Raw genomic sequence first — 26,129 nt, forward strand, 5'->3', positions numbered from 1 at the left:
GGGAGAAGTTCAAATATGATTAACAAATCATAATGCATTCAAACTTACTTACGAGTTTTCCTTTCGAGGTTTTTCTCATATAAGTTTGCAGTTAATGATATTTCATATCATTTTCTCCTCATATTTTCCCCATTGGGTTTAAAGGAGTTTTTAATGGAATACCAACACATATATATCAACATTTTCTCCTATTTTTCCAAAAGGGTTTAAAGAGTTTTTCTCATGACATATACATACATACATACATTTCCTGATTTTTTTCACAGGGTTTTTCAAGGAGCTTTTCGATTGATTACAAGACGACAAAAGGATCAAATTGGTTACAAGATCACGAGAACAAATCGATCAAGGGGGAGTGTTACAAAGAAAAATAGGATTAGTGATCAATTTATTATAAATAGTCATTAGATTAATGACATCATTATGATGTCACTAGGCAGTTACAAATCTCATGAAGGAGCTATTCACGAAGGGACCTGTCCCTTCATGAACATACATCATTTCCCTCTTGTACATATAAATAGTGTGGTCTAAACATCAATCAATACAACAACAATCATTCATTCCATTCTCTCTTTCACTTTCATTCACAATAAATATCTTAGCATTTACATCCCTAATGACATGTAAAAAAACGGAAGGAGTAACACATACCCTAGCAGTATTAGGTTGTAATTGTCCTCACAATTTTATTTCAAAAAAATTGTCCTCACAATTTTATGTTACTGGAAAGCTCCTTTTACTCTAAAAAATATTAAAATTTGTGCAAAGAGAAATAAGAACAGAGAGTGAAATTAGGCTTGCAATAGTCATCCAGTGACGGAGCCACCAGTATGGTGTGCCATGACGGCCGCCATACCTGGCCGGCGACGAACCCAATCTACCCTCCCTCGGCCGGAGTTAACTGCGCGGCAGCCATCAGCCATGGAGGCGCAGGTCTGTTCGTCCGTATGGAATGGACTCTGGAGGAAGAAGATGAGTATATAGAGTAGATAAATAACGATTCGATTTTGGGCCTTTAGGCAGTTGGGCCGTCAGCCCATCACAAGCCCACTGGCCAGTTCAGAAATTAGAAGAGGAACCATCGTTGCCTGACGAAGTTTGACGGACAGAGGGAGGCGCCGCCGCCGTTGCCCCTCGCGCTCGCGGCCTTCTAGCTTCCGCGGTTCTTCTACTTCTGCTCGTCGCTTCTCGCCCACAGGCCACCCGCGGCTCCAGCAGTCCAACCTCCAGGTCGGTTCGCGCCTCCGCTAGTGCTGCACGGACGGCGAGCAAGGCTAAGGCGTGATGGAGGCGGACGGGGAGCAGGGCGTGGAAACAGAGCAAGTTAATCCACCTCAAGATCCTAATGGCACTGCAGCAGCCGCCACTAACCATCGGCGGTGTCCAATTTGATGAAGCGCTTTCGAGCCTTGAAACATCGGAGGATGAATCTTCCTCGGCCAGCTTGCCGCACTTAGTGCTTTACCGTATGTCCATCTAATCGTCTCCTTACCAATACTTAATATTTTCATACAATTGCTACCGTATGTCCATCTAATCGTCTCCTTACCAATACTTAATATTTTCATACAATTGCGACTCGTAGTAAATTTATGCATATTCGATGATTATATTTAACTTTGGTCATATTATTTTTGTATACAAATGAGTAATGGTAGGTTCGCTATGAGTGGATTTTAATCCTGCCTCCGCCACTGTAGTCACCCCGCGTCGGTCATATCCAGGTTGCTGTAGTGGCGGTTTCATTTTTTTTAACTTGAATAAAATAGTCGTGGTTTTCATCGATCATGCCATCTGTATTTTACCAAATGGACTACTGGATTCCCAAAGAAATGCAAGTGGCTGTTGGCTCCCTCGGCAGGCTCAGCTCTCGCTCCTTCTCCACTCTCCAGCCCGAAGGCTAGTTTAGTCTGCTCACGGTATGTAGATTCTCTTCCACTGGCTACTGCTTCGTCTATACTGACGCGTGGTCGACAACACACATCATCATCCTTTCCGCGGCGGCAGCAGCAGCCTGCCGGCCTCTTTATTTCCAGCTGGTAGTAAGTGATTTCTCTGGTGACCTTAATTAGGAACCTGTTGCTTCGATGCTTGTCGGATAGTCTCATGGACCAGATCTGTGTTTTGCCATGACGCTCGCCGAGTGCTCGTGTTCATGCTCGTTGACCATCACAGATCTATGTGTGTTTCTTCATAAATCTTAATTAACCTGGCCACTTAATCTATACGTAATAAATCACCTGATCCCTACTGCAGTCGACAGCACAACAACTAATAAGTCGATTCTTTTTTCATCGCATACTATTCCTCCTTGAATTATTTGGTCATTTGCAACTGCTTTGTGATTCTTGTTACATGTTTGTGAATTCTCTCGCTTTTTCTAGTATTGTACGAGGATTATATTAAATTCATTGGCTTTAGTTTTTTAATGATATTCTATAATTCTAATCTTTAAATTCAGTTTAAAACGTGTACTTTCTCTCCTGCAGGACACGGTACGGTTAAATAATTTCCATGCAACTTTCTACTAGATGGAAAGCCATAGCACGTATCATACAAGCAGTGATGTGCCAAAGGTCATCCCATTCCATTTATTAAAGGAAATTACGAATGGTTTCTCTAAGGAGCAGATAATTGGTAGCGGTGCATATGGACAAGTTTTTATGGTAATGTTCTTTTCGTTTTGCTGCTGGTGTCGGGGAAATATATTGAATAAACTAGGAATGACACATAGCACATATCTTATTGCAAATAGATTGACCTGCAAAAATTTATTCTCTTATAATCTTATTTTATGGTGGAAGAATGTAGCCCTAGCTTCACGAAACTAGCTTGAACAAGAGATATATACATGGACCCGAAGTGTGGCATTGTTTACTTTACTACAAGCTAATATATCATCAATGTGAGATGTTGAACAGGGCGTGCATAAAGATGGGGAGAAGATTGCAGTGAAGATGCTTTATGACATGCCAGGGCTTGAGGAGGAGCAATTTCAGAATGAGCTCAACAACCTTGTACGGCTCCAGCACCAAAACATTGTTCCATTTGTTAGCTATTGCTATGAAATTCAGAAAAAACTTGTAAAGTACAATGGAAAATTAGTTCTTGCTGACAAGATATACAGGTTACCCTGGGCGGTCGCCGCCGGGCCTACCCCGTGGCCTCGGTGGTCCCTGCGCCGCCGCTGTCGTGCCTGTGGGGCGGCCGTCCCTCGCGTGGCCGGCTGCCGGTCCGGGGCGCCGCCGCTCGCGCCTGCCTGGCCCGCTGGCGGGCCGCCCTCGCCGCCGCCGCTGGGGCCTGCCTGGCCCGCCGGCGCCGCCTCCTAACCCGGGGCTCGGCTCTGGTCTTGGGCGGCCTGTGGCCTGATGGCCACAGCCGCCGCTCGGCCCTGGGCCCGGGTTGCGCCTCTGGTGGCTGCGTCGTCTCCGTCGCTCGCCCTGGGGTTGTGGCTTGCTGCGCCTGTGGCAGCTCTGCGCCTCCGCCGCTCGTCCCAGGGGCGGGCTGCCGTCCTGGACGTCCATGTCTTGGGGTCTGCGGCCGGCCCTCCGGTGGGCTCTTCAGCGCTTTGCCGCTCCTCGGCCTTCGGCTTCAGGGAGGGATTGGGTGAAGGCGAAAGCCTAGGTCTGCTTGCAGACCAATGACGGCGACGCCTTCGGGCGCCGTTGACCTTGTTGAAGGCGTCATTTTTCACCCCTCTTCCCTCCGCTCCGATGTGCTTTCCGGGTGAAAACCTTGGCCTTTTGGCCGGACGATGACGGCGCGTGGCGTCGTTCCCTCGCTGGAGGCATCGTCTTGGAAGCTCTGCCGATGGCTGCAGTGGGGCCCCCTCCCCTGCTCTGATGTCGTTCTCGGCGTCACGACGGCGGCTGCTGAACCTGCCTTCGTTTCATGTTACCCACCACTATCACTCAGGTTGCCTTGGTTGCTTTGCGTGGCGGATGCTTTGCCGTCTTGCGGATCGTGGTGGCTCTCGGACGGATGCTTTGCCGTCTAGGTTGTTTGTTTAGGCGGATGCTTTGCCGCCAGGGTCGTACTTCTTGGGTGGATGTTTGGCCGCCGTCGTGCTACTGGTGCTTGCTCTATGGATGCTTCGCCGCTCAGGTCGTGATAAGTGGATGCTTTGCCACCGTTTGGAAGGCTTCCTCGGTGATGGTGTATCCTTTGTGCAGGTTTAGTTCTAGGGTCGCCGGTTGGGTAGCTAAGCCGGTTGTGGCTTCCCTCTTCTTGCTTCTTTTGTTGTATGTGTCGTTTGTTGCTGTGTGTTAGGTTTGTAGTTCTTTTTCAGTGTTTCTCTTTCGTTTATCCTTAGTTCTCTTGGGTCGGTCAAGCCCTGTTTGACGGCTCCAAGAAATGTTTGTAAACTGCTTTCTTCTTAATGAAATACGTGCCAAGGCACGTTCGCGAAAAAGATATACAGGTTACTCTGCTTCGAGTATATGCAAAATGGAAACCTTGGCAAGTATCTTTCTGGTATGACTGTTCCCTACATATAGAATAATTATATATAAAGTTAGGAATGATATTCGAAAACCAATATGTTTTATAATTATCATTGTTTGTTGCTACAACACAGATGAGTATCACGGACTTGATTGGGACACACGCTATGCCATAATTAAGGGGATTTGCATGGGACTGAAATATCTTCACGAGGAATTGGAACCTCCTATTTATCACTTGGATTTAAAACCAGCCAATGTATTGCTGGATGAGAAGATGGTGCCAAAAATCGCAGATTTCGGCTTGTCAAGGCTCTTCGGGGAAGACCAAACGCGGATCACGAAAAGTTCTATGGGAACGCTGTAAGCTTCATGCGAACTGAAATTTCCTGTAAGCATGAAACATAATCTCAAATAATTTTGACTACTCAACACCCATGCATATATGGTGTCATGCAGGGGGTACTTGCCGCCGGAATACATAGAGAGCAACTTAATCTCAAAGAAGTTCGACATATTCAGTTTGGGTGTTGTAATCATAAAGATAATAACAGGACCTACAGGCCACTCCAGAAGTTCTGATATGTCTCCCCAGCAATTCATTGAGAATGTGAGAAAATGCTGCTTGTCATTATCATTTAAGACAAAATTGTTGTGAAAGATCACTTGACAATCTTGGCAAAATATTACTATAGTTTTTCCAATGAATATAGGTACATGAAAACTGGAGGAAAAGGCTACAGGAAACGCAAATGTGCATGCCTGAGTCATCCTCCAAACAAGTGAAGAGATGCATCGAAATAGCCTTGAGCTGTATGGAAACTGACCGAAGGAAAAGGCCGAGCATAGGGGATGTTGTCCAGAAGCTGAATGAGACAGAGATGGACCAGGTCTGATCAATTTACTTTCTCTTCATCGCTTACGTCTTCAGTAATTCAATGGTAAAAGATATGCTACACCATCATTTGTTTAAAGCGTAAGATAAGATGTGATTATCGTCCGATTTCGAAAGCTACTAAATTCCTGTAAAAAAAACTGTACGGAATACAGTACAAGTTGTATATATAACATTGTTAAGTGTGTGTGATTCAGCAGGTCCCTATTCCAAATGCCCCCGCTTTGCGTAAAAGGAAGGAGAGGACGCCGTCCGGAACTGCCAGTGATGCTAACGGTCTTAATAATACACACTTGGCAGAAGTGAACAGTCACGGGAAGCTTGGCCGCATGAGGTAAATAATCCTTCTTGCATTGCTCCGTCAGGAGACATCTGCAATGTTGGCTGAGGCTCTCAGGATCGATGTCACCAGCTTCTTTTTCTACACCATCCAACCTTGGCGCCTACTCTCACTTCGCTCAGATGTGAATTTGTTGATTCTATTATTTTCACACAAAAAATGATCAGAACAAGCGAGACCTCGTCTCTGCCTCACAACGCTGCGCCCACGTCAGCTAATGGGAGCCGTTACAGCGGCGGTGGCGTCCAAGAGGACGTCAGCGAGAATTCATCTCAACCTTCAGCCACCGAGCCCGTGCACGCTGTCTTCGACATATGTTCGGAGGTTTATGAACGCCTCATCCAAGAAGGTTTCGAGGAGGCGCTCGTTCCCGAGTTCCGAGAGCAACTTGAGGCCCACTTTGACCGGCTTCCCGCGAGGTGACTAACTTGTTTTGCTATGAAGGATTTTGCGGCCTGAAGATTTTCATTCTTATCTCTAGATCTATACTTATGTGCATTCGCCTCTATGAACGTAGCTAAGCATGGACATCCCAACTCATCTATGGCCAGTGAGACTAACAAGTCAATAACCTTGTATAACCAAGGGTGTACCATACCATTGAAAAACAATTAGTTGAAAAATATGAGCATTTATGCTTACTTGGAGACTTAAATAGACAGGTTCCATCTTAGGGAAATAAATTTAACAAACTAAGCTACACGAATTCTTAGTATGTGCAATCTAAATTCGTACAGAATTGTCTGACCTTGGGCTGGGACATCTTTGATGTTTCAATCCATGAAGGGTTATTTCCATCTTGACACTTATGTTGTACCCATCCTATTGATAGTTCATACATGATGCTAGGGGTAGGCAAATTTAACTGAGAACTGAAACCGAAATAACTGGAACCAAAACCGAAAAAATAGGTTCCTTGTTTGGTTCCAGAAAGCACGGAACTGAAATAATCGAAAAAAGTTCGGTTCCTGCTCTCGGTTAACCGAATTAACCAAAAGAACTGAATTACATAAACATTTGCATTTTGTAAGAGTATATTTAGTTTATATGTGATGTGTCATACTTCAATTGCTATTTATTTCTCTTACTATATCGTTATTGTTCCCTTCTCAATTATTATTCTCTAAAATAGATGAAGTATTGTCTAAATTTGCTTTAAAATATGTGCGTTTTTCTTGTTATCTTAGCTTCTGCTAAAAAAATTCTATTAGAACCGAAACCGAACCGAAATACTCGATTCCTAATTTTTTTTGGAACTAATCGGTTCCTATTTTTTAGGAACTGAATTTCTTCAAAAAACTGAGAAACCAATCCAAGCCAAACTGGAAAACTCGAATGCCCACCCTGACGTGACGCGTACTCTTTAGGAATCTTCACAAAAAATTAAGAATCTAAAGATCCCTATATATGGTAGGGGGTTCACCGCATCATATTTCAATCTCTTTTCTACTGCCTGGTTTTAAACCTGACCACTATGCTCTTCTTTTGAGTATCAACAATTCAACATCTTTATGAGCCTTGATCACTGGTCCAAATACTTCCACGTACCTTTTTGGTTAATATACTCAGTTTGCTGTAAAAATGTGTTAGATAGACCCTGTCTTGCATTGGCATGATATGGCCTCCACTTCTTGTTAAACATATTCTCCCACCTATTCTCTTCTAATGTAACTGAAAATCATATTACTAGTGGGACAATCATTTTTAAGTACAATTTGAGCCACCTTTCCAACAACCTCTATGGCTCTGGCTTTGTAGGCACAACTTTTATGATTAAAATTAATAGTGTGTAGAATTCCTCCATTTATTTTAATGCTATTCCAATTTTCTTCTATTGCAGTGTAGTTATCAACTAGATCTGGATATTGATAAAGCAGAGGACATCTTAATCCACATGAAGGTTTTGGCAGAAGCAAAGGATTTTGCTAAGCACCCAGCATTTGTTGTCCGTTTCCTAAGGGTAAATATATTTCTAACTTCGGTTTGAATCTTTGTTTTGTTCTTGTTGCATTGGCCAAGAGTTTATGTTCTTGTAAAATGCATAGTACTATTAGCAATATTATACTGAAAAGTTGATCAAGGTACTGATCCATCTTTATTTGCTCCAATAATTCAATTCTTGGTCAAAATAAATTATGTTGCCATGAAAACAATTTAAACCAGTGTGTCATGATGGAATAAAAATTCATCATTTAACATAGAATTAGTCTACTAGATTGGGGATGCAAATATAACTATGTTATAATATTTTATTCATGATATAAATAAATAAAAAGAGTCCACAACTAAATTATATATTGTGGACAAAAAAGAAGTGTCTGGATGGATTTTGTGTAGAATGTTGACAACATTTTGTTATGTGTTATTATTTATAATAATCTGATTTTTTCGCTTGTCCCTAATTGGGGATACTTTTCTATCATATATCTTCTATTTTCCCTACTGGTTATATATTTACAGAAGTTATTATAGTTTTAAAAAGGAAGGAATCAAGGAAAACAAAAGTAGGCCCATCTCTCATTTTGTTCGTGTGATTTATTCTTGTATGTTTATTTACAATATCACCAATAAAACTTCTTTTAGTTATTACAAGTAAATAATGAAGATAAAGATGTGGATGAGATCACTCACTCTAAGGGAAGCCAGGAAGGGGCTGCTAGTGAGGTTGCTCTATCTACCAGGTACATATGCATTGTACTTTCTTTTTCTTATTTTATTTATTTGGATTGACCTTTTATGGAACGGGAGGGGTTGTGGCCTCTACTGATTATATATTAAAAAGGAGGGAAACATGTTACAAAGTAGCACAAAAAAGAAAAAAATATTACAACATATTCTCAAACCATTCTACTGTGTCTTGGGAAGTAAAGTTTCTTTGCTCTATGGATAACCATGGCAAATTCATGCTTCAAGATATTTGCGAAGCTACGGTAGAAAAAAGTTGTTGCTTAAAGATAACATTGCTTTGGACTATCCAAATACTCGAGGATATAATGATGACCTGCAAGATTTGTGTTTTCAAATCATCTAAGATTTCAAAGGGAGTTAGCATTGTCTGGATATGAAGATTTACAGTATCCCATATTTGTCTGTTTCAAAACTTGTTCTCACCGCTACCTTTCCTGAATCTTTGAAAGAAGTAGTTAACTTATGATGCTAAGGTGTACAGCTGCTAGCAATAGATGCATAAGAACAAAGGTAAAAGATACAAAATATGTATAGAATAGTAAGATGGGAACGGTTGCTGAAGTCGTGGTTGGTAGCTTAAAATGGCATATTCTCACTGTTTTTGTTGCTGTTCATTGGACGAACAAAACAACTTAACATATTAACAAATTGATGCATAGTACACTTTTAAAAATAATGGTATCACAGTTGCAATAAAAGTAAATATCGCACCCTTCTATTTGCACCACACATATCTAGCTTGAGTATTATGAACAAAATACTTGTGCTTGCACTAGATTTGTTGACACTGAACCTGTACATGTACACATGTAAATAACCCTTTTTGTCCAGATAAAATCCTAGTTTTTGATTCTCTCATGACTCGACTGATTGTATCTCTCTACATATTTGACAGGCCAGATACATTATATGCACAGAATTATTATATATATGAGATTATATTATCCACGGTCGAAAATCCTGGTAACCTTACACAGGTAAGCTTTTCTACACTTACAAAACAATTTTTGTAAGAGTTAAACCACATAAATTATTTCTTTCTTTTAATAACCTTAGATCTAGTAGACCATTTTTACCATGTCTGTTTGTATGATAATCACCTTTGCAGCTATTGGTGTAATCTGTAAGAGTATTTTGGTTATGCTCTGTTGAGCGAACTCCTCTATCCTAGTAACCAGACATGCCATGTATAAAGGCAGTAGGGAGTAGCAATAAGAGCAGGCATGCTGCAGTAAGTTGAGGCATAACCTCATGAAATGGTAGTAGTTGCAGTGTGTCCAAGCACTGTACTAGGTATGGCATACACCATCAATCATGTATAAGTATAGAGAAGGGGCCAGCTGGGGTCTTTGATCCAGCAGCATAAAAGTTTATGCATGTGTTCATCTACCTCTAGCTCTAGATCGTTTTCAAGAGCATTGCTAACATCAGCTAATACTTGTTCCAAACTTCCATGCCCTTAGAGGTACTAATATTTTGTAATTTTTGCTGACCCTATAGGAGAGAATAATGGCTTCTATTCCTCCAAACCCTAGAAGGGTGGGATATATAGATCCTATACATGGGCCTCTAGATTGGCCTCTATACATGGGCTCACATATACACCAACATCCCCCCGCAGACTGAACTACCGGCGCAGCGGTGTTCAAGACTGGACAACAAGAAAGCCAACACCCCCCGCAGTCTGAACTACCGGCGCAACAGTATTCAAGACTAGACAAGAATAGAGTACAAAGGGCAAATACCCCCCCCCCCCCCCCGTAGCCACAACTAGCCACCGGCTACGTTGAGGCTGGAGCAAAACTCCGAGGAGGTCGAGGAGGGCAATCTCTTGGTGAAGATGTCAGTAAACTGGGAGGTAGTCGGGATATGGAGCACCCGAACATCGCCGATGGCGACTCTTTCGCGCACGAAGTATAGGTCGATCTCCACATGCTTCGTCCACTGATGCTGGACAGGGTTGGTGGAGAGATACACGGTGCTGACGTTGTCGCAGTAGACGAGCGTGCTCTTGGCGAGCGGGCTGTGGAGGTCCGCCAAGAGCTGTCGTAGCCAGGACGCCTCCGCCACGCCATTAGCGACAGCCCGGTACTCCGCCTCAGCACTGGAGCGGGAGACAACCGGCTGCCGCTTGGACGACCAAGAGACCAGCTTGCCGCCCAGGAAGACGGCGTAGCCGGAAGTGGAGCGACGAGTGTCCGGGCAGCCAGCCCAGTCAACGTCGGTGTAGACCACCAGCTCAGCAGAGGACGAGCGGTGAAGCACCAGGCCGAGGTCCACAGTGCCACGGACGTAGCAGAGGAAACGCTTCAGCGCAGCAAGGTGTGACTCCCGGGGGTCATGCATATGGAGATAGACCTGCTGAACAGCGTAGGTGAGGTCCGGCCTGGTGAAGGTGAGGTACTGCAAAGCGCCAGCCAGACTCCGGTAGGCAGTAGGATCAGCCACCGGATCACCCAGATTAGCAGACAGCTTCGTCTGAGTGTCGACAGGAGTGGAGCAGGGCTTGCAATCAGTCATCCCAGCCCGCTCCAGAATATCGAGTGCGTACTGCCGCTGGTGAAGGAGAAGACCAGACGAGCGAGATTCAACAGTGACGCCCAAGAAGTGGTGGAGCTGACCTAGATCCTTCATAGCAAACTCCTGCTGCAGAGAGGAGATGACACTCTGAAGCAACTGCTGACTGGAGGCTGTGAGCACAATGTCATCGACATAGAGCAGCAGATATGCAGTCTCATCCCCACGGCAGTAGATGAAGACAGATGTGTCAGACTTGGCCTCGGTGAACCCCAATGTCAGCAATAATGTGGCGAACCGAGAGTACCAAGCCCGAGGAGTCTGCTTCAGACCATAGAGAGACTTGTTGAGTCGGCAGACCATATCCGGACAACTCGAGTCCATAAATCCCGCTAGCTGAGAGCAGTAGACAGTCTCTGACAGAGTGCCGTGAAGAAACGCATTCTTCACGTCCAGCTGGTGCACAGGGCAGGAGCGCGAGAGCGCAAGTGAGAGGACCGTGCGCACAGTAGAAGGCTTCACCACTAGACTGAAGGTCTCATCATAGTCCACACCAGGTCGCTGAGTGAACCCCTGGAGAACCCAGCGAGCCTTGTAGCGCTCCAGTGTTCCATCAGCCCGACGCTTATGCGTCCAGATCCACTTGCCAGTCACCACATTGCAACGAGACGGACGCGGCACGAGGTCCCACGTCTGGTTGGCAAGAAGAGCCGCGTACTCATTTTTCATCGCGCGACGCCAGTGAGGATCCGCCAAGGCGTTGCGGACAGAGGAGGGTACCGGAGAGACCCGCGGCTCTCCCTCGGTGGCGGAGAGAGTCGCGGCCTAAGATGCCATCCGCCGAGTCACCATGGGATGGATATGCCGAGGATTTCGATGGACGACGGGCGGGTGATACACCGTCGGCTCGGCTCGAGAGGGAGTCGGTGGAGGCGGCGGCAGCAACGGCTCCGGTGGAGGCGTCGCAGGAGCCTCCGGAGCAGGAGGCGGCGTCGGTGTCGGCACCGAACGACACCGGTACACCTGCACCGGCTCAGCGTACCGTGGCGGCGCCGGTGTCGGCGCCGAATGACGCCGGTACACCTGCACCGGCTGAGCGTACCGCGCAGGTGCAGGGGAAGGCACCGAGGCCGCGCGTGGCGCAGCAGGAGACACGGGTCCGCGCGCGGCACGATCGGAGGTCTGGGGGCGCGCGTGGCGCGACTGTGGGCATCGAGGCCGCGCTCGGCGCAGCAGGGATCACCGGGAATGGTGCCAGTGTGCCGGGAAAACCTGCAGGGAAAGGACGGACAGGTAAAGGTGGCTGAACCACCGGGTCAGTCGGAAACAGAGACTCCAGCTCGGGGTCAGGAGAAGGTGTGGAGGAGGTGGAGTTGGGGAAATCCGACTCGTCAAAGACGACGTGTCGGGAGATCAGGACGCGGTGAGAGGTGAGGTCAGAGCATCGGTACCCCTTATGGTCAGGGGAGTAACCAAGGAATAGACAATGAGTCGAGTGGGGCGCCAGCTTGTGAGGAGAAGTGGCGGAGGTGTTAGGCTAACACGCACACCCGAAGACCCGAAGGTGGTCGTAGCGAGGAGGGGTACCAAAAAGAGCGTGGTGTGGAGTGGGAGCAGGAGAAGCAGTGGACGGAAGACGGTTGAGCAAGTAGGTGGCGGTGTGGAGGCTCTCAGCCCAGAAGCGCGGGGGCAGAGAGGCCTGGATTAGAAGGGTGCGCACGACGTCGTTCGTCGTGCGAATCATCCGCTCAGCCTTGCCGTTCTGAGGAGAGGTATACGGACAAGACATACGCAACTGAACACCCCGAGAAAGGAAGAAAGAACAGGAGGTAGAGTTGTCGAACCCCCGCTCGTTGTCACACTGGACGGCCTTAACGGTGAGGCTGAACTGAGTGGACACCCAGGCAAAGAAGTGGAGGAGGGTGGGGAAGGTCTCAGACTTGGCGCGCAAAGGAAACATCCAAGAGTAGTGCGAGAAATCATCGACCACCACCAGATAGTACTTATAGCCAGAAAGGCTAAGTACAGGAGAGGTCCACAGGTCACAGTGAACAAGATCAAATACATGCGTCGCATGCGAAAAAGAAGAAGAAAAAAGGAGCTGAACATGACGACCGAGCTGGCACGCATGGCAGGGGGCTTACCAGGAGCCCTAGTACCAGGAACATCGGCACTATAACTGAGCTGAGCCAGAACGTCGCGGCCAGGGTGACCAAGACGGCAGTGCCAGGTAGTGGAAGACGGCGTCGCGGCAAAAGCGGCAGACCAAGATGGCCAGGGCGAAGAAGAAGGCGAGAGTGGTGCAGCGGAAGAAGGAAGGCGAAGGGTGTAAAGGGGCCCCGCGCTGTCACACCGGAGTAGCGGACGCCGGGAGGCCGAATCCTTTACAGTGAGACCAGAAGAATCAAACTCGATGGAACAAGAATTGTCAGTTGTAAACTGACGAATGGAAAGAAGGTTATGAACCATCTGCGGAGCAACAAGGACATTGGGAAGACGAAAGGAGCCAGGAGCAGAACCCACGGCGGTGACAGGAAGGCAAGACCCATCACCAACCACGATGGAAGGACAAGAGGGGTGTGGGGGTCGGACAGAAGCAAGGATACCGACATGTGGTGTGGTGTGGAAGGAGGCACCCGAGTCGGCGATCCACTCGGTGCTGACCGGCGGTGTCCGCCCCATGGCGCTGAAGGACTGCGCCAGTGCGGCCCGGTCCCACCCCCCAGGCCAGGTCGGCTGCTAGCTGGGTGGAGTGGACGGGGTCCAGGACGGCGCGAATAGGAGGGCAGCAGCGGCGAGCATGGCCGCCGACTGGGGCTGAGGACGAGGGCCCCCCCTGACCCTAAAACGGCCACATCGGGATGCGCCCTGGCCATGTGTGACACCCCGGCCTAGGGCTTAATAGGATTAATAGGATACTCATACCAACAAGTTGCAACTTCTTTTCCAGAAGTCGGTCTCCAAAGAACTACGAGGTTAAGTGTGCTTGGCCCAGAGCAATTTGGGGATGGGTGACCGACCGGGAATTTATTTCCGGGGTGCGCACGAGTGAGGACAAAGTGTGCAGAAAAGACATGTGTTGGTCTGTGAGGGCAGTCTATGTCCTAGAAAGCTGTCAGATGTAAGCGGGCCCGGCCTCGGGGAGGCGGGACGTTACACTATGGGGTGCTGAAGGATGGCCAGGGCGTACCTCCAGGGCCAAGAGCATGAGGGGGAGCCGGAGTCGGGTCCAGAGTGCCCCGAGCACCACCACCACGTCCCCTCCGCCGACAACGCCCTCAGCCTCCCCCACCCCCGGTCTGACCGGTGAGAGGAGCACCAAGGAGGGGGTCGGGCGGGTCGATTCGGGGTCCAGATCCAGAGGGCGGAGCCTGGTGGGAGGACGAAGCTCCGTGCTCGGTGAAGGGGACGACGGGCGGGACAAGAAAGTAGGGCTTCTCTGCAGCGACCCGACGAGTGAGAGCGTCGGCCGCGGAGCGCTCGCGCTCCCAAGCGAGGGCAGCCGCGCGGGCCCGCTCCTGAGCCGCCGAAGCCTCGGACTTGGCGACGAGAGCGTCGTCGGCCGTAGCAGCTCCGGCGGCTATCGGCTGCCCGCGGAAGGCGGCGGCGGCGAACGGCGCGTCCGCGGGGGGCATACCGAACGCAGGCACGGACGCCGCGGGCGCGGCGGCGTCCTGCGCGGCGGGCGCGACGGCGGCCTGCGCAGCGTGCGCCCGCGCGAGCTTGGCCTCGAGGTCCCGGAGGGCGGCCGTGAGGCGAGGTCTTTTGCAAGTACTAAAATGTAACAAGAATCAGCTTGCACACTTCTTTTCAGGGAACTTGATCATGCCAATGTTATTCGACTGATCGACTCATGCAGAAGGCCACCTTGCATAATAACAGGTGAGACGTCATGCTAGCAACATTTGAGTCTTGATAAAAAAAACTATTATCGTACAAAGAATCAGACTTCCCAAAGAATTTGATTTTTGGTTTCTACCATTCACTAAAAAATGGCTTAAAGCCTCAGTTATGTCACATCCTTGCAGGTGTGTGGGAAATGAAAATCCTGTCTATTGGTCCATAGAAGTATACATGCCACAGAGCATTTAATTTCTTTTATGAAATAAATATCTTATTGCATCTTGCAGAATGGATTTCTGGAGGGAACCTATTTGATTTCTTGCACAAAGAGCATAATGCCTTGGACCTTCCGATGCTTGTGAAGTTTGCATTAGATGTAAGCAGAGGGATGTCTTACTTGCATCAGAACGGCATCATCCACGGAGATTTGAAATCTGCTAACCTTCTTCTAATGGATAAAAATCACGTATGACTATTAAGTTCTTATTTGGTGGTGCATACTATTTATGTTTCGTTAGTTCGTTACCCACATTAGGTTCATGGCTGTACAATTGAAAGCACGTACTGAGCATATCAATTTATGACTCATCTTTATTGCTCATTTCTCTAGGTTTTAAAAGTGGCAAATTTTGGTTTAGCTCGTTTCCATGATCAAGAGGGTGTTATAAAAGAGGGTGTCATAACGGCTGAAACTGCGACCTGTAGATGGATGGCGCCAGAGGTATTACTCTAGCTGCGACTAATCAAGCTGACCGAAATTGGAAACAGAATTCCAAACAACCCCCCCCCCCCCCCCCTATTTTTTGTGTGTTGTTTTACTCCAAATGGAGCTTGTTCTTCGATTAATTGAAAAGTACATATTTCAAAAATAAATTATTTCTCTTTCCAAATTTGGCAGGAACACTGCCAAGTAAATAATTGTTTTGAACGGTTGTATTTACAAGTGTTGACACCAAAACTTGGTGCAACAAGTATCTAAATTCTGTGATTTTCCACATGTCATGCATTTAGTTGGCAATGAATATTCCGTCAGAAACTTTGTAATTTTTCCCCGAGTACAATCTGTAAACTTTTTCAATCACTTTTGTTCTGCATGTTTAGGTTATAAATAATCAGGCCTACGGCACCAAAGCAGACGTGTATAGTTTTGCTATCGTGCTCTGGGAGCTTATGACATCAAAGGTATTATATTATTTCATATGACAAGCATAAAGATATCTGCCAAGGAAATTCGTTTCTCAATCATCAAGTCGTCTTACCTCTGACTTTTTCAGATTCCCTATGATACCATGACCCCACTCCAGGCAGCTGCAGGTGTGATAGAGGTTTGGTTCTTGCCATCTTCCTCAGCTTCTTGGTAGGAGATATATATGTTCATATATGCTTAACGCACTTTAGCAGCTATCTTTAACCCGAAGGTGCAACAAGAGATAACTCTGCGAACACACTTCTTGGATTCGATTTGACCCATTTATACATGTGCCTGGCTTTCTGAGCATATGGTGCCAATTTGTTTAGTAGAAATATGTTTCCAAACGTCCCAAGAGCATTCACAGGAATTGTACTGATTGTACCAGGGTTTGCGCCCACAACTTCCAGCAAAAACACATCCAGGGCTAGCGAACTTGATGCAGAGATGTTGGAACGCCATTCCATCTGCCCGCCCTTCCTTCTCAGATATAGTTACTGAATTGGAGGGCATTCAGGCACATGCTCAGGTATGACTGCATAGGCCCCTCAGACTTGCTATCTCAAATGAAGCCTTCTGCCATTTCAACGATCACTGCTATTTTAGGGAACATTGACATCACGGGAGACCGGCCAGAAACAAGAGGATCACTACCACAAGCCCTCGCAGTTGCTATCAAATGAATCTCTCTCCGGTTCTGAGCACACAACATTCTTCACTGGTACATCTGAGAATACGACATTCTTCACTGCTACGACAGGGACCATCGAACCAGAAAGACAAGGATTACCTAGGCAGTGATGATTTTCACTAACCAGTAGAAAAAAACATAAATAATGTTAAAAATGTCAGAAAAATGAACTGTGAACTCATCAGGGACGATGAAAAATGTGGTCGAGTATTTACATTTTTCCTGTGTATCATATTCATATTGTATATATGGACATGATGCAGCATGTGTAATCAAATCATTTTAAATTGTTTGGGTTAGCGCGCCCCACCTAGCCAACCCAACCATAAAACCCAGGTGTTATAGTGGGAGGGGTGAGGATTTTTATCCATAGTCCATCATTCCCCCTACGGCGTGCGAGTCCGGCGTAGCCCGCAGCAGGTCTCAGTACACGAGAGGCGCAGGGGAAATCGCACAGCGGAAATGCGTGGCCGGGTGGGTTCGAACCCGGGACCTCGGCTCTGGTACCATGTTAGCGCGCCCCACCTAGCCAACCCGACCATAAAACCCAAGTGTTATAGTGGGAGGGGTGGGGGCTTTTATCCATAGTCCATCAGTTTGAAATGTACATCCAACCCGTAATTCAAGTTTTCGAGATTACTGACTCTGTCCATCATTTATCATGTTTGTTGAGTGCCTCAAAACTCAGATCTCCATGAAGGCGCTCTTTTTTTGTGTGTACTAGAGGGGGGCGGGGGAGGCACTGTATCAATTTTGTGGAAATAAAGGGCACCAAAGCACTGTTTTGGTGGAAGAAAGGGCTGTCAGTTTGCGTGCCCGATTTTTTTACCTGTTCTTGTGTTGCTATCCGAGGGTCCTCATGGCAGATTGCAGTAGTTTAAGATAATTTCATTCAAGTGGATCCTTGATATAATTGAATAACCGGACCACTCACATTTCTGCTTGTGAAAAAGCAATAAAAGAATATCAGTTACAAGCCTTTTTATAGTTTCTGAAAGGTACAAAAGAGGTACCACTAAATTATATAATTATGAATCTATCAAATCTTAGTACCTAGGTACCAAGTTAACAGACCTCCATATGAGTAATTTAATTTTATGGTACCTCCCAGGAACTGTTAAATCAGCCTTGTAGTACACTTGTACTAGGTGACTGGAACTGTGGAACATGATGCAGCAGTAGAAAACACAAGCGGAGCATGAGACAAAACGGTGTTCAGATACTTGAGAGAAATGCAGCAACTTAATTTAACCCTACTGATTACATTGCACTAGACAAGTAAGAAGCATGCAAACAGAAACAAGGATGGATGACTCTTAAGTTTTGCTCCTTCAAAGCACAGAGGTAGGTCAGGGAGTAACCTTGGCGACGACCTCCTTGCGAAGAGAGGGGTAACTGCTGATCAGATGCTCAAAGCCATCACTCTTAAATGATTTCCTTCAGTATGCCAGGACACCTCAGAAACTGTGAGCATGCCTCTTTAAGCCTGGAAAGCCAATCAGTCGCAATGACACAATTGCAACCTTGCGTGTGTCAATGAGTTTGTCCACACATATAAGCTTCAGCCTCTCCAATTTGTGTCTGTCTGCCACTACAAGCAGATGCTGAGCCATCACAAATGCATCATCACTCTTCTCTATCTCAGGAAAGCCATCATTGTAGATGAAGTGGAGAATTGACTTGGAAACCTGTGCTTCCATGTCATCAACCTGTATATAGACAGTCTTCTCCTTCAAGGAACTCAGGAGCTCCGCCATGAAAACCAATGACTTAGCAGCGAGCAACCATCTATTCCACAGAAAACATCTCTCCAGCTAAAGGTGAGGTCCACGCAGAGGAGACGTCCAAACTGTTAGTGCACATCAGAGGGCAGCATGGCAATGTACTGCCCGCAGACACTGAGCAGATCCCATTTGATATCACATCTGATTCTGAAATATTTGCCTCTCAGATAGACCGATTCATCCAGGACCTTGAGATCCAGCTGATTGATCAAAGGCCGCATTCAGTTTCATTAGACTTCAAGATATTGTTCAGCTTCATCTATGGACTTATTTCGGTCTAAAAATCTGTATAGGATATGGTACAAAAAGGATAACTAAACTGATTACTGAAATACAAATAGGAATACGACAAATATAATGGGCAACGCTTGTACTCCATGCTTATATCAGTTCATGCAGCAGGTTGCTCAAGCGCAGGGGGACTACATTGCTTATGTCAATGCAACAGGTACTAGCACTAACTTCCAGTCCTCCAGTATTATTTTATCCTTGCACCAGCTTGGTGGCCATCTATTTTTTCTCTCAAAACTGCATTATGCAGCCTCTAATTTTTCATTAAGCGCTAGTTCCAATCAATTCTGAATGTTCCGAGCCATCAATCATTGTGCCTGCCTTTAGATTGCTAATGAGAAATCTGAAACATGCCTTTTAAGCCTGCGACAACCAAGCAGCTCAGGCAACAACAGTATTATTTCAATGGTGCTTCGCGTCAACGTAATTGCAAACTAATCTTGTCCTTTTAGAGATTAGCTTAAGCCTCTCTAGACTATACTAACTCCATTTCAAGATATAGGCGATTAGGCGTAGTTTGATTCGACACAACCTCCAAGAGTGTACTTTGACTCATAATTTCTCCTACGCTATAATGTTTGCAGCAACAAAAACCATAAGAAAGTACTTTTAAAGGTGAAACAAAGATATAGTTTTCATATAACAAAACTTTTATCATGGGAGCCTAATTGTTGATTGAAGATCACGTGGTTTGGCTCCTGAAATGCACAACTACACATGTATAAAATGAAATGAAGGGGGTATCTATCAACCAGAACATGTGTTGAACCACTGCAAATTTCAAGCTCGAATTGGAGTCAGATCCAAAATTAGATAAGAGTACTGTTGAATAATTTAGAAGAAAAAATAAAAAGGAAAAGAAGGTGCCGCCTTCAGAACAGGCGAATGAGCCACTCCAGGTCACTTGGAACGAGCAGCTAACCAGCCCAAGCCTCAAGGAAGGGGATATTGTCCTATTCTAACTAAAACATTGGCAGAAAGTTACTCATTGCACTTGTTCGTATCACTTGTGCAGTTGTGCTGCCGCCGCCGATATTTTGCACAATTTCACCAGTAAACCCACTTGTCAGGATAGCTAGTGCAATGGGTAACAGCCCATCATCACTAATTTAGTCTTTAAAAATAAGACTATCCTGGAAAATCTTAGTTCCATGACATAGCTTCATTTCATCCTCACTACAATGCCAATTTGAAAAAGAAAAAATAAAACCCACCAATGAGATTGATATAGTGGCTAATGTACAAAGCCCCTAATCATCACAATTTAAGTGGTTTTGTTTTTCTTCTAACATTCTAGTGAAGATTTGTAACTGAACTGATGCTGCCACCATTTCAGAAATTGTCACTTGTCACTAGGAACAACATTAAGATATACTAACAAGAATTAACACTCATATTGAGAAATACATGCAGGTTTCTAGAAGCCATATGCAGAGGTTTGCTTATATAAATCAAATTACCGGTCAACAACAGGCAGGCAAAGATGGTAACAGTTTTAAAAAATAACTCTAGGAACCACCGCAACAGAAATTGCCATCTAAATAAAACAAGAATTTACCTATAGCAGCATAGCAAAATGTAAAATAGTTCGCTTATTTGGCAAATTTCACTTACAAGGACTCCTCGTATAGACTTGAAAGAAACTCCTCAGATCTGTTATCCCCATCTACACAGTACAGAAGCACAAATACATATCTGTTGGAGTATATTGAGCCAATGTATAGAGGCCCATCTAGAGGCCTATGTATAGGATCTATATATTCCACCCTTCTAGGGTTTGGAGGAATACAAGCCATTATTCTCTCCTACATGGTATCATTAGCCTAGCCCTCTCTCTCCCTCTCCCCGGCCGCCGCTGCCGGCGCCACCAGCCCTCTCCTTCCCTCCCCTCTCCTCCTTCCCTCCACTCTTCCCTGCTCCTGGATCGGGCGCAGGCCCCTCGGATCGGGGCTCCCCTACCGCCACGGATCCCCTGCATCCCCTGCAGGGCGCAGGCGGGGCCGCTCCTGCCGCTGCGGGAGCAGGATGCGGACGGCGCCGCTGCTGTCGCCGCCCAAGGCGCCTGGCGCGCGCCTGCCCTGGCGGCCGACCCTGCCCTGCCCTGGCGCGCCTCTAGCGCCGCCGGGCCGGCCCCTGGTGCCGCTGCCTCTGGATTCGCGGGCGCCGCCGCCGCGAGCGCCGCCTGGGCCGTGGACGCCGCCGGATCTGCTGGCCCCTGGCGCGCCCGAGCAGCCGCCGGCCCGTGGCGCGCCCTGGAGGCCGCACTGCACGCCGGGGCCGCGGGCCTGGCCGCCGCCACCCAGCCTAGCCCCGCGGGATCCTCCCCCACCGCCCCTGCCGCGGCTGCCGCCCCTGCCGCGGGCTCCCCCGCCGGGGGCGCGTCACTGCCGCCAGGGCCGCCTCCCCTTGGGCCGGCCGCATCCGCCCCTGATGCTCGCCGGCCGGCCATGGACGCGGACGGCACCGCTGCAGCCGCCACCCAGGGTGCCTGGCGCGCGCCTGCCGCGCCGACCTCCAGCAGCATGGCGCGCTGCCCGGAGCACCTACAGCCGCGGGCGACGCGCGCGCCGTGCGCGCCGCGGGTCCTTCCCCCGCCGTTGCCCCTGCGGGCGCGCTGGACGCGTGCCCCTCCCCCCGGCCGCCCCCGTGGCCCCGTCTGCTCCGGCCGCGGGTGTGTGGTCTTGCCCGGCCCGATCTGCCGCCGCTCCTCTGTTACAGGCCGCCGCCCAAGCGCCTCCTCCGCTCCAGGGCGCGGGCCGCCATCGCGCCTGCCGCGCAGGCCCAGGCCGCCGCGCCCGCCGCGCAGGGGGGGGGGCCCTCGTCCTTAGCCCCGGCCGGTGGCCATGCTCGCCGCTGCTGCTCCCTTGTTCGCGCCGTTCTGGACCCCGCCCGCTCCACCCAGCCAGTAGCCGACCGGGCCTGGGGGTGGGACCAGGCCGCACTGGCGCAGTCCTTCAGCGCCATAGGGCGGACGCCGCCGGTCAGCACCGAGTGGATCGCCGACTCTGGTACCTCCTTCCACACCACCCCACATGCCGGTATCCTCTCTTCTGTCCGACCCCCACACCCCTCTTGTCCTTCTTCCATCATGGTTGGTGACGGGTCTTGCCTTCCTGTCACCGCCGTGGGTTCTGCTTCTGGCTCTTTTCGTCTTCCCAATGTCCTTGTTACTCCTCAGATGGTTCAAAACCTTCTTTCCATTCGTAAGTTTACAGCTGACAATTCTTATTCTATCGAGTTTGATTCTTCTGGCCTCACTGTAAAGGATTCGGCCTCCCGGCGTCCGCTCCTCCGGTGTGACAGCACGGGGCCCCTTTATACCCTTCGCCTTCCTTCTTCCGCTGCACCACTCTCGCCTTCTTCTTCGCCCTGGCCGTCTTGGTCTGCCGCTTTTGCCGCGACGCCGTCTTCCACCACCCGTCACCGCCGTCTTGGTCACCCTGACCGCGACGTTCTGGCTCAGCTCAGTCGTAGTACCGATGTTCCTGGTACTAGGGCTCCTGCTGAGCCCCTCTGCCATGCGTGCCAGCTCGGTCGTCATGTTTGGCTCCCTTTTTCTTCTTCTTCTTCTTCGCATGCGACGCATGCATTTGACCTTGTTCACTGTGACCTGTGGACCTCTCCTGTACTTAGCCTTTCTGGTTACAAGTACTATCTGGTAGTGGTCGATGACTTCTCGCACTACTCTTGGACGTTTCCTTTGCGCGCCAAGTCTTTGCCTGGGTGTCCACTCAGTTCGGCCTCACCGTTAAGGCCGTCCAGTGTGACAACAGGCGTGAGTTCGATAACTCCACCTCCCGTTCCTTCTTCCTCTCTCGGGGTGTTCAGCTGCGTATGTCTTGTCCGTATACCTCTCCCCAGAACGGCAAGGTTGAGCGGATGATTCGCACGACGAACGACGTCGTGCGCACCCTTCTGATCCAGGCCTCTCTACCCCCGCGCTTCTGGGCGGAGAGCCTCCACACCGCCACCTACTTGCTCAACCGTCTTCCGTCCACTGCTTCTTCTGCTCCCACTCCGCACCACGCTCTTTTCGGTACCCCTCCTCGCTACGACCACCTTCGGGTCTTCGGGCATGTTACCCTAACACCTCCGCCACTGCTCCTCACAAGCTGGCGCCCCGCTCGACTCGGTGTGTGTTCCTTGGTCACTCCCCTGACCACAAGGGGTACCGATGCTTTGACCTCACCTCTCGCCGCGTCCTGATCTCCCGACACGTCGTCTTTGACGAGTCGGATTACCCCTACTCCACCTCCTCCACACCTTCTCCTGACCCCGAGCTGGAGTCTCTGTTTCCGACTGACCCGGTGGTTCAGCCACCTTTACCTGTCCGTCATTTCCCTGCAGGTTTTCTCGGCACACTGGCACCGTTCCAAGTGATCCCTGCTGCGCTGAGCACGGCCCCGATGCCCGCAGTCGCGCCACGCGCGGCCCCCGGACCTCCGATCGTGCCGCGCGCGGACCCGGTGTCTCCTGCTGCACCACGCGCGGCCCCGGTGCCTTCCCCTGCACCTGCGCGGTACGCTCAGCCGGTGCAGGTGTACCAGCATCGTTCGACGCCAACCCCGGCACCGCAGCGGTACGCTGAGCCGGTGCAGGTGTACCGGCGTCGTTCGGCGTCGACACCGGCGCTGCCTCATGCTCCGGAGGCTCCTGCGACGCCGACACCGGAGCCGTCGCCGCCGCCTCCTCCGGCTCCCTCTCGAGCCGAGCCGGAGGTGTACCACCCGCCAGTCATCCATCGAGATCCACGGCATATCCATCCCATGGTGACTCGGCGGATGGCGTCTCAGGCCGCGACTCTCTCCGCCACCGAGGGAGAGCCGCGGGTCTCTCCGGTACCCTCCTCTGTCCGCGACGCCTTGGCGGATCCTCACTGGCGTCGCGCGATGGAAGAGGAGTACACGGCTCTTCTTGCCAACCAGACGGGGGACCTCATGCCGCGTCCGTTTGATTGCAATGTGGTGACTGGCAAGTGGATCTGGACGCACAAGCGACGGGCTGATGGCACGCTGGAGCGCTACAAGGCTCGCTGGGTTCTCCGGGGGTTCACTCAGCGGCCTGGTGTGGACTATGATGAGACCTTCAGCCCAGTCGTGAAGCCCGCTACGGTGCCCACGGTCCTCTCACTTGCGCTCTCGTGCTCTTGGCTTGTGCACCAGCTGGACGTGAAGAATGCGTTTCTTCACGGTACTTTTTCAGAGACTGTCTACTGCTCTCAGCCAGCGGGATTTGTGGACTCGAGTCGTCCGAATATGGTCTGCCGGCTCAACAAGTCTCTCTATGGACTGAAGCAGGCTCCTCGGACTTGGTACTCTCGGTTCGCCACGTTCTTGCTGACATTGGGGTTCACCGAGGCCAAGTCTGACTCGTCTCTCTTCGTCTACCGCCGTGGGGATGAGACTGCCTATCTGCTGCTCTACGTCGATGACATTGTACTCACAGCCTCCAGTCAGCGGTTGCTTCAGAGTGTCATCTCCTCTCTGCAGCAGGAGTTTGCTATGAAGGATCTCGGTCAGCTCCACCACTTCTTGGGCGTCACTATTGAGCCTCGCCCGTCTGGTCTTCTCCTTCACCAGCGGCAGTACGCACTCGATATTCTGGAGCGGGCTGGAGTGAATGATTGCAAGCCCTGCTCCACTCCTGTCGACACTCAGGCGAAGCTGTCTGCTGATCTGGGTGATCCGGTGGCTGATCCTACTGCCTACTGGAGTCTGGCAGGCGTTTTGCAGTACCTCACCTTCACCAGGACGGACCTCACCTACGCTGTTCAGCAGGTCTGTCTCCATATGCATGATCCCCGCGAGTCACACCTTATTGCGCTGAAGCGTCTCCTCCGGTACGTCCGTGGCACTGTGGACCTCGGCCTGGTGCTTCACCGCTCGTCCTCTGCTGAGCTGGTGGTCTACACCGACGCTGACTGGGCTGGCTGCCCGGACACTCGTCGCTCCACTTCCGGCTACGCCGTCTTCCTGGGCGGCAACCTGGTCTCCTGGTCGTCCAAGCGGCAGCCGGTTGTCTCCCGCTCCAGTGCCGAGGCGGAGTACTGAGCTGTCGCTAACGGCGTGGCGGAGGCGTCCTGTCTACGACAGCTCGTGGAGCTCCACAGCCCGCTCGCCAAGAGCACGCTCGTCTACTGCGGTCAGCGCCGTGTATCTCTCCACCAACCCCGTCCAGCATCAGCGGACGAAGCACGTGGAGATCGACCTACACTTCGTGCGCGACAGAGTCGCAATCGGCGATGTTCGGGTACTCCATGTCCCAACTACCTCCCAGTTTGCTGACATCTTCACCAAGGGGCTGCCCTCCTCGACCTTCTCGGAGTTTCGATCCAACCTCAACATAGCCGTTGGCTAGTTGTGGCTGCGGGGGGTATTTGCCCTTTGTACTCTATTTGTACTCTCTTCTTATCCAGTCTTGAATACCGCTGCGTCGGTTGTTCAGACTGCGGGTGGTGTTAGCTTTCTTGTTGTCCAGTCTTGAACACCGCTGCGGGGGGTGTTGGAGTATATTGAGCCCATATATAGAGGTCCATCTAGAGGATCTATATATCCCACCCTTCTAGGGTTTGGAAGAATACAAACCATTATTCTCTCCTACAATATCAACTCAGACATTTTTTATGTTACAATTGTCCATACGAATGCAAAGAGGACACACAGGTAGGTACACTGTTTGCCTAATATTTAATTAGCTCACATTTGTTTGAGAAAACCTACAATTCGATATGCAAAGGAAGGTATTTATATAGCGAAGTGGCAGACATCTCAAATCCACCATTGAAGTCTTCAATGTTGAAGCCAGCAAATCATGTTCTGATTTTGTTCAAAGACCAATTATCCATGAAGATAAATGCATCAAAGTTTGAACTTTACTCATGCCATGATAGGAATTCACAAATAATATGGACATCTGTCCCATATTTGCCAGTACAAATAACACAATCTATATTCCAAGCAACCTGTTTGATTTTTTTTTCTCATGAGCTGTACCTCATTGTGTTATAGATAGGAGAAAAGTCAGGTCCCAAAAAAGTATCAAGAGGCAGAAAACAAACAAGAACATAAAAATACGCCTCTGGAAATTAGCTTATGTCAAGCATGAAAGAATGAAAAATAGATACACCACCCTTTTTCATTTCAGACAAGAAACGCAGACTAAGGTATAAAAAATCCACAGAAAATGTACCCACTTTTATATTAAGGCATATCTGGTACACAGAAAATAATCAATCTCCGTGCATATAATCAAACTCAACTATGTTATGTTCCTTACGTAACTAAAACTGCTTGAGCTATTATCTATCCACAAATAAGATGCCTATTCTGTATAAGATAGTTGAAAATACTGTAAGCTTAAAAACTTCCTAAATAACAAATGTTATGTTGTGAATTCTGACAGAAAGTAAAGCAAAAATTGAACAAAGCTACATGTATGATAACCAGA

General features: G+C 48.9%; 3 protein-coding genes across 4 annotated transcripts; 2 read left to right on the plus strand and 1 right to left on the minus strand.

The window, feature by feature from the left end:
- Positions 1-1,119: 1,119 nt before the first annotated feature.
- Positions 1,120-9,930, plus strand: LOC120672472 (putative receptor-like protein kinase At4g00960). 2 transcript variants are annotated; one of them, XM_039952886.1, is made up of 12 exons: positions 1,120-1,469; positions 2,493-2,669; positions 2,925-3,130; positions 4,424-4,476; positions 4,580-4,808; positions 4,905-5,055; positions 5,159-5,335; positions 5,538-5,674; positions 5,848-6,099; positions 7,526-7,640; positions 8,264-8,361; positions 9,264-9,930. In XM_039952886.1, the coding sequence occupies exons 2-12, from the start codon at positions 2,535-2,537 to the stop codon at positions 9,379-9,381; spliced, it is 1,671 nt and encodes a 556-aa protein (XP_039808820.1). In that variant the 5' UTR covers positions 1,120-1,469; positions 2,493-2,534; the 3' UTR covers positions 9,382-9,930. The 2 variants fall into 2 exon arrangements, with proteins under 2 accessions (XP_039808820.1, XP_039808827.1); XM_039952893.1 differs by having other exon boundaries at positions 5,541-5,674.
- A 4,130-nt stretch (positions 9,931-14,060) lies between these two features.
- Positions 14,061-16,896, plus strand: LOC120695208 (serine/threonine-protein kinase STY46-like). The gene is made up of 8 exons (XM_039978504.1): positions 14,061-14,166; positions 14,681-14,767; positions 15,016-15,194; positions 15,339-15,449; positions 15,830-15,910; positions 16,003-16,053; positions 16,306-16,446; positions 16,524-16,896. Exons 1-8 carry the CDS (start codon positions 14,061-14,063, stop codon positions 16,716-16,718), a joined length of 951 nt encoding a protein of 316 aa, XP_039834438.1. The 3' UTR covers positions 16,719-16,896.
- A 1,169-nt stretch (positions 16,897-18,065) lies between these two features.
- On the minus strand, positions 18,066-21,207 carry LOC120695209 (nischarin-like). Its single transcript, XM_039978506.1, has 3 exons — positions 20,643-21,207; positions 20,298-20,349; positions 18,066-18,396 (listed from the first exon to the last, which is right to left on the minus strand). Exons 1-3 carry the CDS (start codon positions 21,205-21,207, stop codon positions 18,066-18,068), a joined length of 948 nt encoding a protein of 315 aa, XP_039834440.1.
- Positions 21,208-26,129: the final 4,922 nt, after the last annotated feature.

This window comes from Panicum virgatum, chromosome 2K, assembly GCF_016808335.1.
Source record: "Panicum virgatum strain AP13 chromosome 2K, P.virgatum_v5, whole genome shotgun sequence".
Taxonomy (NCBI): domain Eukaryota; kingdom Viridiplantae; phylum Streptophyta; class Magnoliopsida; order Poales; family Poaceae; genus Panicum; species Panicum virgatum.